General features: G+C 49.3%; 1 protein-coding gene across 2 annotated transcripts in view; it reads right to left on the minus strand.

The window, feature by feature from the left end:
* The window catches only part of LOXHD1 (lipoxygenase homology domains 1), a 101,430-nt gene that overhangs the window by 15,382 nt on the left and 72,687 nt on the right, over positions 1–13,361 (minus strand). For both annotated transcript variants that reach the window (XM_015561479.1, XM_015561478.1), the window contains 7 exons: positions 13,110–13,245; positions 10,753–10,961; positions 9,708–9,893; positions 6,853–6,980; positions 5,592–5,709; positions 4,480–4,654; positions 2,571–2,756 (listed from right to left, as the gene is read on the minus strand). In XM_015561479.1, coding sequence (XP_015416965.1) covers positions 2,571–2,756; positions 4,480–4,654; positions 5,592–5,709; positions 6,853–6,980; positions 9,708–9,893; positions 10,753–10,961; positions 13,110–13,245 — 1,138 coding nt within the window. The remainder of the gene's footprint in view (positions 1–2,570; positions 2,757–4,479; positions 4,655–5,591; positions 5,710–6,852; positions 6,981–9,707; positions 9,894–10,752; positions 10,962–13,109; positions 13,246–13,361) is intronic.

Below are 13,361 nucleotides of genomic sequence, written 5' to 3' on the forward strand. Positions count from 1 at the left end.
GCTAAACCTGACACATCTTTGCCTAATATTAAATAATCAGCTGTTTCTGTTGTAACTGGCAGGCATTCCTTTAGAAGTGTTCCTCAAATTATAGCCATCATGTATGAATCTGTGTGTATTTGCTCTGTGAGCTGCATGCTATCTGCACTGTGCATTGGTCCAGTTACTCTCAACCCTTCAGCGTCCTTGAGAACTCAAAAGCTAAAGGACCACATGTGGGGAGAAATTCCAGTGGTGTAACGGGTTATGATGATAATGATTTCTGAGGTCCTTTATGTTTCTATGAATTCATATTATCCAAAAGAAAACATATAACGTCATTTTGTGGTTAAAAAAAAAATTCCTCCTTTGAGGAGAGTTTTCATTTCAGAGTAAGCAAGACAGAGCAAGATAAATTATAAAATCAACACTCTTGTGTTATAATTTGTTCTGTATTATAAGAGCTATCTGGTAACTGGAATTAAGAAGAAGATTTAATCATTTATCTTTATTTTCCTCTATAAACTATATTTCATAGTAACCAAATAGCCTGAGAGATAATTTTTATTAACAGAATTCTAGCTGATAAGTGGATAAGAAGTGACAATTAGAAGAAAATTATCATTTATAACCCTAATAGATCATCACTGGATGAAGCCATGAAATGAAAACTTAGGGGGGAACTTTACAATGGAGTAATCAGGCTGACAGTCCCTGGGTCCTATTATATGTAGGTGTCAATAAGAGTGGGACTGCTGTGATGTAACATGAAGTACACAGGTCCCATTTTAAAGTCATTCTGATACCACCTATAAAGTATTCTTGCCAAAGAAAGTTGAACCTGAATCTAATCAAGCCTTGAGAGCTGGCTTCCAGGTTATAGAAAATATGGGGAATAAAGAGGCAGCAACACCACCAAGAAGCAAACAGATAGGGTCCAGAATGTGGGAATTCTATAGCTCATTGCACCCCATTCCTTCAACAAGTTAATGGTATAGAAAAATAAAGGGTGTAGACACTGGTCTGCATTAAGAGATTAAGGAGACATAACAACTAAATGTAGTGTATGGACCTTGTTTGCATAAAGATTCAAATAAAATCAAAAGTACAGAGACATTTTTATGCTATTCAGAAAATTTGTATATGGAATGAAAATTGGATATCACAAAAATCATTGTTAAGTGTAATAACAGCATTGTAATTTCATAAGAAAATATGAAACATACTAAAAAGAGAAACATACTAAATAGTATGTTTGGGATGAAATGACATGAGGTTTAGAATTTTATTTTATATCTTGCAGCAACCAAAAAAAAAAAAAACAAAGAAAAAAATAAAAAGGGTAAAGCAGGCATGACAAATTATAATTGTTGAATCTATGTGATGGGTATGTGGAAGTTCATTAATATATTTCCTTCACTTTTGTACACGTTTAAAATTTTTCATAAAATAAACCATTAAATAAACAAAAAAGATAGAAGAGAGTCAGTGAAGGAGAAGCTTGCTATGATATTAAGTTAACTAAACATTTGTAACCTGACTTGCACAGTAATTTTTCAGGATTCACATCTTTTTTGTGTGTGGAAAACTCTCAAACAAAATATATTTGTCCTCATAAATTTCTATGCAAGGGAAGCATAATGTAGCTTGAATATTTTTAAACGATATATGGGGAAAATGTGGCATAGAGAGCATTTAAGGACATGTTTAGCTATCTTAGCTTATATTAACATTTAAACTTCCATTTCTGGAGGAGAAAGTTACTATAAAGAGAAAGTCAGGCACAGAACCTGGACTTCCTGACCCTAATAGCCCAACCACCTGGGTTTAATAAGGATACAGAAATATTCTTTTCCCTGCCAGTAACATGGTCCTGCTTTCAGATCCAAAGTCTGGTTGAAGGAGAGAAGGCCCATTTCTCTGCCTACAAAGGGAAGAAGATAATATCAATGACTCGGGATTCTTTTTATGTCAAAGAGCCATGATGAGGCCAAGACAAGCCCAAAGTCTTGGGTTATCCAAGGGAGGAATCAAAGTCTTTGAAGAGCCTGGCACCTAAAACGCTGCATGTAGCTGTCCGTGGTGCTGAACCACCTCTTTTCGTTGAGGATTTTGAGTCAGTGATGAGATAGAAAGAATTGACTGTCCAGATTTTTGCATAGAAGAAAAAATACATCAAGAAGCTGAGAAAGTCTAGATATGCACACAATCGGTGTCAGAGACTGGCAGCCAGTATTAGAGGGCCTCATCCGGATCCTGAAGTTCATGGCCAGCATAAGCCTTTATAGGAAATCCACAGGAAGTGAATCTGGTGACATAGCCTTTTTCTTTTTCTTAATTTTTATGTCTGAACTAGGAAGACAGTGCTCCAATGTCATAGAAAATTGAGAACCATTCATCCTCTGGGAGAGAGCAGGAGGGACTAAGCCCCTCCCCTAAAATTTGTCCAAAAACACTGGCTCTTTTAACCAATGGGAGTATCAACATGGTGGCCACCAGGCTTTCTTAGTTGCCTGCCATCCTGGGGAGGAGCTCGGGTGGAGTGCTGAGGCCTCCCCTCCCCAACCACCCTGACCTTGAGCGGGCGGTACCTTTGCTGTCGTGCCAGACCCTCAGCTTGCAGAGGTGGCCCAGGCTCAGCATGTCAGGGAAGTTGAACGTGTCCGTGTTGTTCCGTTCAAACTTGTTCCAGTTGGCTGACTGCTTCAGGGCGAGGGTCCCGCTATCTCCATTCTCCCCAAAGATGGTGATGAACACATTGGCATCAGTGCCTGCACCTGGGAATATACAAGACAAGGGCTCTGGGTGCTGGCCTCTCTGACACACAGTCCCTCCTGCTCTGGCCTCCTTGGAGGAGCCAGGCATGCAGATGGGCAAGTTCGGAGTCAGTGAGGCCAGGGTGATGTTGGAAAGGGCTGGTTACTGTCCTGCAACTCTTGCGTCTCCTACTCTATCCTTCATTTATCTCTGTGCTTTGTACCTGCTGGTGGGCTCACTGGGGTTCTGGTTAGCATGTATGAATGGTTTAGTACAAGAACTCCCCTAGTTCTGGGGAATACACCCACACTTACATGAAATGCCATGTAGACTGGCTTTATGGTTTAGAAATGCAGGTTCCCTCCTATACAGGTTCAGAGGAAATAGGAAAGTTTCTTGTTCCCCAGATCTGCCTCTGGTTGGCATACTACACCAGAGTTCATATCATTTGCTTAAGGCAAATAGAGGTATTGACCCCAGTTAAAAAGAAAATGCTTCTGGAAGAGGTGACCCTGTGAAGCTTTTTGGATACAGACCCTGTGGTCATCAATAAATTTATCAATTATTTTCTGAGGGTGCATCAGATGAAGGGGCTTGAAAACATGTGGAACTTTAAACAAAAAGAGTGAAAGTTCCACTGTGAGGAGAAAAGGATGAAGGGAGGTGCCTAAAACAAACTTTACCAATTGTCCTGGCCTGAGATTTTACCATGAGAGCTTCATTTCTTTGGCTAAATGCTTCTCTGTTGAAAATGTAAACTAACAGGGCCAACAAGCTAAACCTAAAGTAGACATTTTTAATTAGTGTAAATGAGTTTTCCAGGTTCCTTGCCAAGCCCCTGGAGAGCAGGATTGATATGGGGAGTGGGGTAGGTAGGAGGCACTGCCTCCATGACAAGCGTGTTCCCTTTCAGCTCCAGGCCTTTGCACATGCTAGTGTCCCCTCTGCCTCACTGGCTTCTGTTTGACTTTCTGAACTAGACTTTGGCACCACCTCTGGGAAGCCCTCCATGACCCTTGTCCCTGGTCCCCATCTAGGGGTTTCCCAGCACGTGTGCTGACAGAACCTCACTGTCATTGCTCTATGGCAATATCAAACCCACAACGGCCCAGGGTCATATCTCCATCCTGAGACCCTGGGCCCATGGTCGGCAAACTGCAGCTCGCGAGCCACATGCGGCTCTTGGGCTCCTTGAGTGTGGCTCTTCCTAAGTTTTAGGAGTACCCTAATTAAGTTAATAACAATGTACCTACCTATATAGTTTAAGTTTAAAAAATTTGGCTCTCAAAAGCCAAAAAGTTTCAATCGTTGTACTGTTAATATTTGGCTCTATTGACTAATGAATTTGCCGACCACTGCCCTAGGCCAAAGCTGGCACACAGAAGATGGTTGCAAAGCGCAGGGATGTGGGAAGGAACCGATGGGTGTCAGGGGTGCATGGCACCTGGGTGAGGGACATTAGGGAGCAACAGGAATACAGAGGTGCTGACCATACTGTTCAATAATGTTCTCCCCCCCTTCTCTGAACGAGGAGGAACAGAGCCAATTCAGTCCCTCGGAGGAAGTCCTTCTGTCCAGACAGAAAGTAACCCACTGTGGAAATGACTTGGGCTGACTAAATTTTGGAAGGCCATCTAAAAAATGACCTTGCCAGAGTCCAGGGCCTGAGCCAGAACTTGAAGAGGGGCAAGAGTAGTGGATGATGGGAGGTGGTAGTGGGAAATGGGGGGACCCCTGACTCACCCAGGATGTCACTGGTCTTAACCGAGACGGTGTAGGAAGTGTACTCCATCATCTCTTCTCCGTTGATGACGGCACACATTTCACACACCAGGGTCTTCTTGCCCTTCCGCTGGGACAGCCAGTCTCCATAGTAGAACATGGTCAGGTCCCCAGTGTTCATGTTCTTCAGGAGGATCTGGGTGAGAGGACTCAGCATAGGAATGCCCTTCCCACCCACCGACCCCCACCCACTAATGCAGCCCCATTGGCTGAACCCCAAGGACCCAGAACCCCAGTCTTGAGACAAATTCTTCTGATTTGGACTCAAGACGAGTAGAAAGGGTCCTCCCTGAGATGAAGAACCTGCCCCGTGTGCCTTGCACAGGTTCCGAAACCCCCACCATGACAACTCTAGTCTAGGGATTTGGAAATGGGCCCTTTGTCCAAACATGTTTCCAAGGTTGGCCACAAGAAACGTTTGCTGAGTGAAAGACGGAAAGTGGACCAACCAAACGCTGTCATCCAACTAGGTAAGGTGCCTTCTTCTGGGTCCCCTAACACATCTGCTGACAGGACCTCACTGTCATTTACTGAAGTTGGCCAGGTTGCCCTTGGCTCAAACAAAAATCCGCTAATGGCTAAGAGGGGTGTAGGAGCCTGAGGGACTTGGGATAGAAGGCTTTAGGTGGACGGGGGATGAGAGACTGACTCAGGGGGAGTGGAGGTCCAAGACGGAGAAAGAGGCACCAGCAACAGTGATCACAGGGACACCACTAGCGTCCTTGCTGGGCTGCTTCAAGCTCCCACCACAGTCTCTCGCTGTCCCAGCTCCTGCTGCTCCTTTCACTCCTCCCAGCCCACTTCCTCCAGGAAGCCCACACAAAGCCTCTGCTTGCCGCAGTGCATGCTTTGTTCTCTGGCAGCTGATTAAATTTTGACTGGACATAAATAAATAAAACTGTGTTCTTGGATTAATTCATGTCAAAGGGGGTCCTAAGGATTATATACTGGTCAGGTTTGTGTAATAACCCTCTCAGGTGACATTTGCACTCTATTAAGGCACTGGCAGCCCAAAAGAGCAGGAAGATGGTGTGGCCGTGGTGGAAGGGAGAGCGAGGGGACAGACACTTTACCCTCTCCAGGAACCACTCGGGCCGGCTGCCCAGGCCATCAATTCGGATCCGCATCTTGGTGAATGGAGCGATGTCCAGGATCTCCATGAGGAAGGTGTCATTCTGCTCCCGCTCAAACCTGGGGGTGCAGAGCAGGGGCATGAAAAAGGGAAGCTGGCTGTGGTGAGGGGCCCAGGTTGTGCCACAGATCAGTTCAGGGTAAGGAGAGAACAGACTTCTACTCAGCCTCCCTCTCAGTTCCCACTGACTCCCCAATAGCCTGTCTCTTGCACCCCAGATGTGCTCCCGAAATACTGGGTTAAGTGAGTTTGCCTGGTAGAAGTGGTCCTGAGTCAAGACCTACCAGTTCTGGGTCTTAATCTCATTCTGCTAGCCACCTAAGCCACCCAGCTTCCCTTGGAACTTGGCTTCCTCCCACACAAAGGGGCTGCCTTGGAGAAATGGTCAGTCTTTGATCCATGTCCCTCAAGGCCCAAGTCCTTCTGTGAAATAGTTTCCTCCCAGCCTAAGACTTTGGCCTGGTCAGCCTCAGGCTGTTCCCAGTCACAGATACTAATGTGCTAGTGGGAGTTGGGTACTTCCCCCAGGATAGCCTTTAGCAGGGGTGGGAACCAGGAGAAAACCAGGTGAAAGGGAATGTGGGGCAGCCAGTGGCCATGCTCCCCACTTGTCACCTCTTCAGCTGCCGAGTAGAGAGGCTTCTCTGAGCAGATACACAGGGCAAACCCAGCCTCTTCAGCAGCCTGTCCTGAGAGGCCCAGGAGATTCACACTGACATGATACTCTTAACTAGTCTACAGACCTTACAGTAAACATTTCCTAGCGACAGGTGGGAGGAAGGGAGAGAAGGAGGAAGGGAGGGAGGGAGAGAGGGATGAAGGAAGGGAGGAAGAAAAGGAGGAAGGGAGGAGGAAAAGGAGAGAGAGAGAGGGAGGGAGGAAGGGGGAGGAAGAGAGAAAGGAGGGAGGGAGAGAAAGAAAAAGAAGGAAGAACAGGTGGGTTATGGAATGAGGTAATCAAGGAAGGCTTCCTGGAAGAGGTAGATTTGAGCTGGACCTTGAAAGAGAAAGGTCTTGAAACACAAAAGAGTGGGTGAAGAGCATTCCAGGAGGGGGGGATCACAGGGACAAAGGTGTGGAGGCTGGAAGGCCCCAAGGTATGAGGGTGTGTGAGGGAAGCAATCTGGCTGAAGGCGGGGTGGGGCTAGAAAGTGGAGAACTGGATGTGTGAGGGGCAAGGGGCAGAGGTGGCCCCTGGATACCTGGCCTTCTTTTTGTCTAGCTTCATTTCCTCTGTGCTACCGTTGATGCCATAGAGGGTCATAAAGATGTTGGAGTCGGTGCCACCGCCAACCACGTCGCCCGTCCACACAGTCATCTCATACAGCTCCTGCCAGGAGAGGGATGCGGGTTCTGAGCTTTGGCCTCACCCACCAACCCCACTGATTTGCCTCATTCTCACCAGGCAAGACGACACTCTCTCCAAGCTCTGTGGTCTGAAGAGATCCCCCCTCTCCTCCCTGCCCCATCAACTATGAATGACTGGAGAGCAAGAGTCAGACCTGTCACTCTATGTCCCTCACTGTGCCCAGTTTAGTACTAGAGGGAATTCTGTTTCACATAGAGAACGTGTGTGCAGCAGATACATGACTGATAGCCTCAGTGTTAACCGATTCCTCAGTGAATCGAATCCCAGCCTAAGTCCATGCAGCACGTAGTGGCAGGACAGCGGCTTTGGGAGCCTCCAGAGCTCCACTGGAATCCCAGACCTCCCACCTGCAGGCTGCTGAACATGGGCCGACCCCCCTTGCCAGCCTCTGCTTTGTCCTCGTGAAACGGGGACAAACACTTTGCAGAGTTGTGAGAGCTGCAGACACGGGGCCTGCCGCATGGTTTGGCCTCAAGAAGTGGCACCAGCTATGGGTGACTGTCCCCCCTGCATGCTGCAGCCAACAGACACCCTGCACATTGGGGAGCGAGGAGTCCATCCGGGGGCCATTTAAGGGAGCTCAGCCTCCATCCACTGTGACGCGGGACAACCACCTCGTCTACCTGATTTTTGCTTTAGTTTGAAACTTTTCCCTTTCGCCTGAGGTTTGCTGCAAAGAGGATATAGTCCCTTTGTCTTCACCAGAGCGGGTGGGAGTAGCCTGCTCTTCCCAGGACTCCCACTAAGTCCCCTGCCTTGGTTCTTCCTCTGAGAAGCAGCCTTGTGGCAAAAGGGGCATCTTTACCATGACTTGGGGTGTCTTCCAGCCCTGGCTTCTTACTCCATTCCTCTCACCTGTTGCCCAAGGACTAGCAGTTAGGCCCCAAAGGATCAGGAGTGGTTGGCACACACGGCAGAGGAAATGCCAAGCTAACCATCTGCCTTGCACACACCTGGCCCTTCCCTTCCCCTGCGGCTGCCACATGGTAGGTATTCTCACCTGTGCAGGTGCCTGGTACCCACACACCAGAAGCTTTAGAACTCAGAACCCACACTATCCATCACAGTGATCACGCCACCACTGCCGTACCTGCTGGATGCTCTGTGCTTGTCAAGCAGCGGCTAGAACCTTTGCCCTGGATACCAAGATCAGAAGTAGTGTTTTCAGGCCTGACCCAGGGCATAGGTTTGTTGAGGGAGTAATTGAAGAGCCTCTTGCTTTACCAGGAAACTCCATGCAGACCATCTAACAAGGACATCTGATGGGCACGGAGCTACTGAGAATGAAAGCAGGAGCCTGGTGCCTTTTTGCTCTTGTCCAGACAGGCATGGAAAATAGAAGGGCCAAAATGGGCGCTTCGTGGTCCTGAGGAGACTGGCTCCCTCCAGACTCCTGTGTTCTCTGTGTCCATCTCTCTCCCCTCTACACAGACACGTTTCTTTTTATGTCACAGTTGTGTTTCCAGAAAGAAACACCGAAACGGGGCTTTTGTAATTCCAGTCTGATATCAGGCGTCCTGGGGAGATGGCCAGCCCCGAGAATCCTGCGGCTCTTTGTAAAGCGACAAACCTGTGTTCTTTTGTCACATGGGTAACAGGGATGTGGGTCCGGATTTCCATGGACTGAAGAGCTCAGAGGGAGAGCAGCCGCGCCGTGGGCTGTGCATGTGCTGGGGGTGGGCGCACATACAGGCACACATACCCACGTGCACGCGGGGAACCTGGGTCAGGACAGAGGTCCCGGGAGGAATTGTGTGCTCACCCACACAGACCGTCTGGCCACTGATGGAGTCGTCTGGGGAAGGGAGGGGGGCTGTCTATGTTGTAGAAAGTTCTGTCCTCTGGCTTCACGCAGGGGAGGGGCAGGCATCCACTCTCCTGCCTGTCACGGTTTTTACAGCCCGTGACTCAGCCCTTCCTCCTGTTTCCATAGACAACACGGCAGCATATGCTCAGGCCAGGGGGGTTTCTTCTGACCTTTGTGGGACAGCTCCTGACTTAAAACTAGTCGCCCATCGGTTTGGATTCAGGAACCGAGATGACCCCGAGGCTTTTCCAAGAGAAAGAGAAGCCTGCGGGGTCACGTGAACTAGAGCTGCCAACCGGCCATGTTCCCCGGACATTAGCCCCCAGGCATCCTGCCTGCTGCCTGGCACTGACCTGTGAGTTTATATAACTCACCCCAGGTCATTTGGTCAGTTAGAGGTGAAGCCAGGGTATATATGGTCAAAGGGTCTTATGCGGACAGCTCTCACTGAGACCCAGAGGCTCACAGAACACCAGTGCACCTGTCCCCATCGTGTCCTAGAGGGGCTGATGGAGCAGACTTGGAGAATACTGACTCTGAGCATCTATGTAGAGCTGCTACTTTGCAAGGCTCATCGTGATCACATTAAAGATATTAACGTGAAACAGAATGGCAAGCATGATTTTCAGGTGCTATAGGAGAAGACCAAGGTCCAGAGAGGCTAACTGACTTACCCAAGGTCACACAGCAGCAGACCAAAAGAGACCTGCGTCTCCTGGCTCCAAGCAAAGCACATCTGGCTGGTAGACCAGGGCTGCAGCTTCGGCCAACACACCAGTGATGCGTTCCCTGCTTCCCTCACATCCACCTCCCTACCGCTCCCCCACACCACCTTGCACTGCTCTTGTCGTACAATGCACACGCTCAGGGCCCGTCTATACCTTCACTCCAATGTTCACCACCGTGGCATCCAGGAGGTCAAAGACTCGGGAGGTGACGCCATCTCCTCGGTCCTTGGCGAGCCAGCAATTGCAGCGCAATGTGTACTTGGTGCCCAGGGTGGGCACAGCCAAACTCAGCTCCTCCACCAGCCAGCAGCTCTCAGGGGAGGCCCCATCATGGCCCAGCTAGGAGGGGACACAAGGGGCTGTGAGGATCTGGGCACTACTGGGAAGGAAGCCCTCCCTGCTCCGCTCAGCATCCCCTTCAGCCTCCTCCCGCAGTGCTTCCTTCCAATGTGTTCTGGATTCACTGACCCAAGTCCCTCCCCTGAGGGGAAAAGATTTTACAGATATAATTAAGGTCTCTAATCAGATGACTTTGAGTTAATACAAAGACTATTCTGGGTGGGCCTGGCTTAATCAGGTGAGTCCTTTTAAAAGAGGGACTAGACATCGGAGATGGAAGAAGTCAGAGAGATTTGAAGCAGAAGACATCTTTTATTGGCCTTGAAGAAATGAACTGCCGTGTTCTTGAGGGGGTTGCATGGTAGGGAGTGTGGGCAGCCTCTGGGAACTGGGGACCTCAGTCCTATAACCACAAGGAAATAGATTTTGCCGATAACCAGTGAGCTTAGAACAGGATCCGAAGCCTCAGCTGAGACCACAGCCCTGGCAGCAAGTTGACTTCAGCACACTGGCATGTTAGGAAGAGAACCAGCTAACTCACATCTAGATTCCTGACCCAGGAAAATGTGAGATGATACATTTGTGTGCTCTTAAGTTACTCAGTTTATGGCCATGGGTTACACAGCAATAGAAAGCAATTACATGAGGCATTCCCATTGGGTGGAAAACTGGGACCTGGACGGGTGGGCGGCTCACTCAAGGTGATGGCAGAGGCCAGGGAGTCTTCCTCTGTTTCCTGCTCTGAGGTGGGGCTCAGGTCAGTTCCTCCGCCTGCCCTCCACGCCCCTCCCACCCGTGTACAGGTCAGCTCCTTCCTTCCTGGGGGTGGTCACTATCCCCAGGTCCCAGGGGCCAGCACCTCTATTTTCTTGATTTCGCCGACATCCAAGCCTCCGACGTAGAACTCCTCCACGGAGCCACAGCTGAAGCCCTTCTTCCCTCGGGGATAGTCCAGCCAGATGCGGTTACTGACCTCATCATCCTCCCCGATGAGGATGATGAAGGCCCGGCTGTCCGTGGCTGCGTCCTGGTGCTTCGAGGTGGTGACTGACACATAGTAGGGAATGACTGCAAGAGATCAGGGGCCCCACCTCATGACAGGCCAGGCGGACCTGGGCAGGCTTGGCGTGGACTTGGAAATGAGACTTGGAGACTTTGCCTCCCTGCCTCCGAGACAAAGTGCAAGGGAGCTTTCCAGACTGGTGAGTGTCTGCCCTCTAAGGAGTGAGGGAGCTGTTGACTCCCAAGTGAGGATCAAAGAGAGCATCCTTGCCACATGAAAACTTAGTTGCCCCTGTCACTCCCAGGTGAAGTGGGTAAGAACAACCACCTTTCCCCAAGTACAGGGGATGCCCGAGAAGCTTACTATATCAGCAAAAAAGAGGTTGGCAAAACCAAGGTCTCACGGAAAGTAGGAATTTAGGGAAGAAGAATAAGAGTATTATGTGTGTAACATGGTAAATGAAAGTTCTAGAAAGCATCCATTTCCATCCACTAAACCAGACGGATCAGCATAAAAACTTGCTCAGGTCATGTGGCAGAGAGTTCTAGTTGCCCACCCAGTATCTGTTCTGTTTGCAGTTAGGGGCAGTCATGATATGTAAGCAGATGTTGTTGGGAAATTTTATTTTATTTTTTAAATAGGTTTTTATTTATTTTAGAGAGAGGGAAGGAGAGAGAAAGAGAAGGGAAAAGGAGAGAGAATCATTGATCTGCTGCCTCATGCACGCCCCCTACTTGGGAATAGTGCCCACAACTCAGGCATGTGCCCTGACCAGGAATCAAACTGTGATCTCTTGGTTCATGGGTCAACACACTCAACCACTGAGCCACACAAGTCTGGCAGCATAATTTATTTTAAAGGGTCTGACTCAACAGGGAGGAGCACCTTTTTGCCCCTTACCCTTCCATTCATTTTGCTTGGGGTGTGGATGTGATGGCTGGAGCTCCAGCAGTCGCCTTGGAACCATGGGCGACCTTTAGGATGGAAGCCACTTGTGAGGTTGCCAGAGTGATTAAGTTGAAAGAGCCCAGGTCCCTGACTTCACCGGGGCTGCTATCTCAGTACCAACTGTTTACCCTTGAACTTCTGGGTGAGAGAAAAGAAAAATCCCCCCCATTGTTTAAATCACTATCTCTAGGTTTCTGTCACTGGCAGTTACTATTGATACAAATTGAAAACCCTTCTCCTGGCTCATCTTCCTCACTAGCTTGGGAGACACTGCCCTGGTGTAGTGGGCTATAGCTTATGCAATCCATCTCTCTTTGAAAAGTTTCCAAGCTGGACCTTCCTGACTGCAATGACCTGCATTGTTTTCTGTACCTGCCCATGACCTTGGTCCATCTTTATAAAGAGAGCCCTGTTGACCTTTCCGCGGTGATCACAGTGGCTTAATCAAGGAGAGGCACTTTCTCGTGGTTCCCGTCATTTATTCACAGAGTGAGAAGGTAGAATATAAAATGATCGACACTCTCTGCTCAACCCCACAGACCCACCATGTGGTCTCCTGGAGAGGACTATAGTGGTGTCACGCTCTATACTGAGAACTGAGCAGAAAGGTAGTGTGCATTTAAATGTCCAATATTGTTTTATGGAGGAGGGAAAAACAGAAGCCAAAGAGTAACTTGTGCAGGGCCCCATGGAATTATGGTCAGAACCAGAAGTGGAACTTAAATCTCCAAAAAACCCCAGTTCAGGACTTCTTCCCCCTCTCCCCCAATCCCCAACACATGGCGACTTAAGTTTGTGTGGCCAAGTCCTTCATGTGATGCTCTACGAACAGGAAGGGGTTCTCACTGCTACAGTTCAGCTCTGTCAGATGAGACTTGTCCCGGGTGCCCTGGGCAGAATCTGTAGCCCGAGAGTTTGGGTAAGGGCAGAGCTGAGGATGACCCCTCCTGGTGGTGGATCAGTGAGGATTAAGGACATCGTCACTCTAACTTCTCTTAGCCTTTATTTTCCCGTCTGCACAGCGGCTAATCCCTGCCCTCTCACCTCTCAGGGTTGTGGGGGTGGAAATAGGCAGTAGGTGTGAAAACTGTGTGAATTATAAGACATCAGACACTTCACCAGAGAGGCCACCGTCAGCACCAAGTCTGCCCACTTGGTGTTGTCATGGCGCAGCTCAGAGTGAGTCAGACAATGGTGGAGCTAAGGCATGGCCTGTCTGAGGACATCTTAAACACATTTCCATGTCCTGCGCCTGCTTGGCTTACCCCGGCCCTCCTGGACGTAGTTGGCCATGGGCCCCGTCACCGAGGCGATGTCCACACCGTCCATCTTGGAGCTCAGGGCGATCTCCCAGAAGTCGGCCGGGCTGCTGCAATTGCTGCTCCGGTCCCCTGTGTACTCCTGTGGGGAGAGCACGACCAGCCCCCCTCCCCCTGCCGCACCTGCCTCCCTCGGGTCTCCCCCAGATGTGAGGATAGGCAGGCCTGGCTGAGCCCAGCCCCCCCACCCCCACCCTG

The sequence above is a fragment of the Myotis davidii genome, unplaced genomic scaffold, assembly GCF_000327345.1.
Source record: "Myotis davidii unplaced genomic scaffold, ASM32734v1 scaffold815, whole genome shotgun sequence".
In the NCBI taxonomy this organism is placed as follows: Eukaryota; Metazoa; Chordata; class Mammalia; order Chiroptera; family Vespertilionidae; genus Myotis; species Myotis davidii.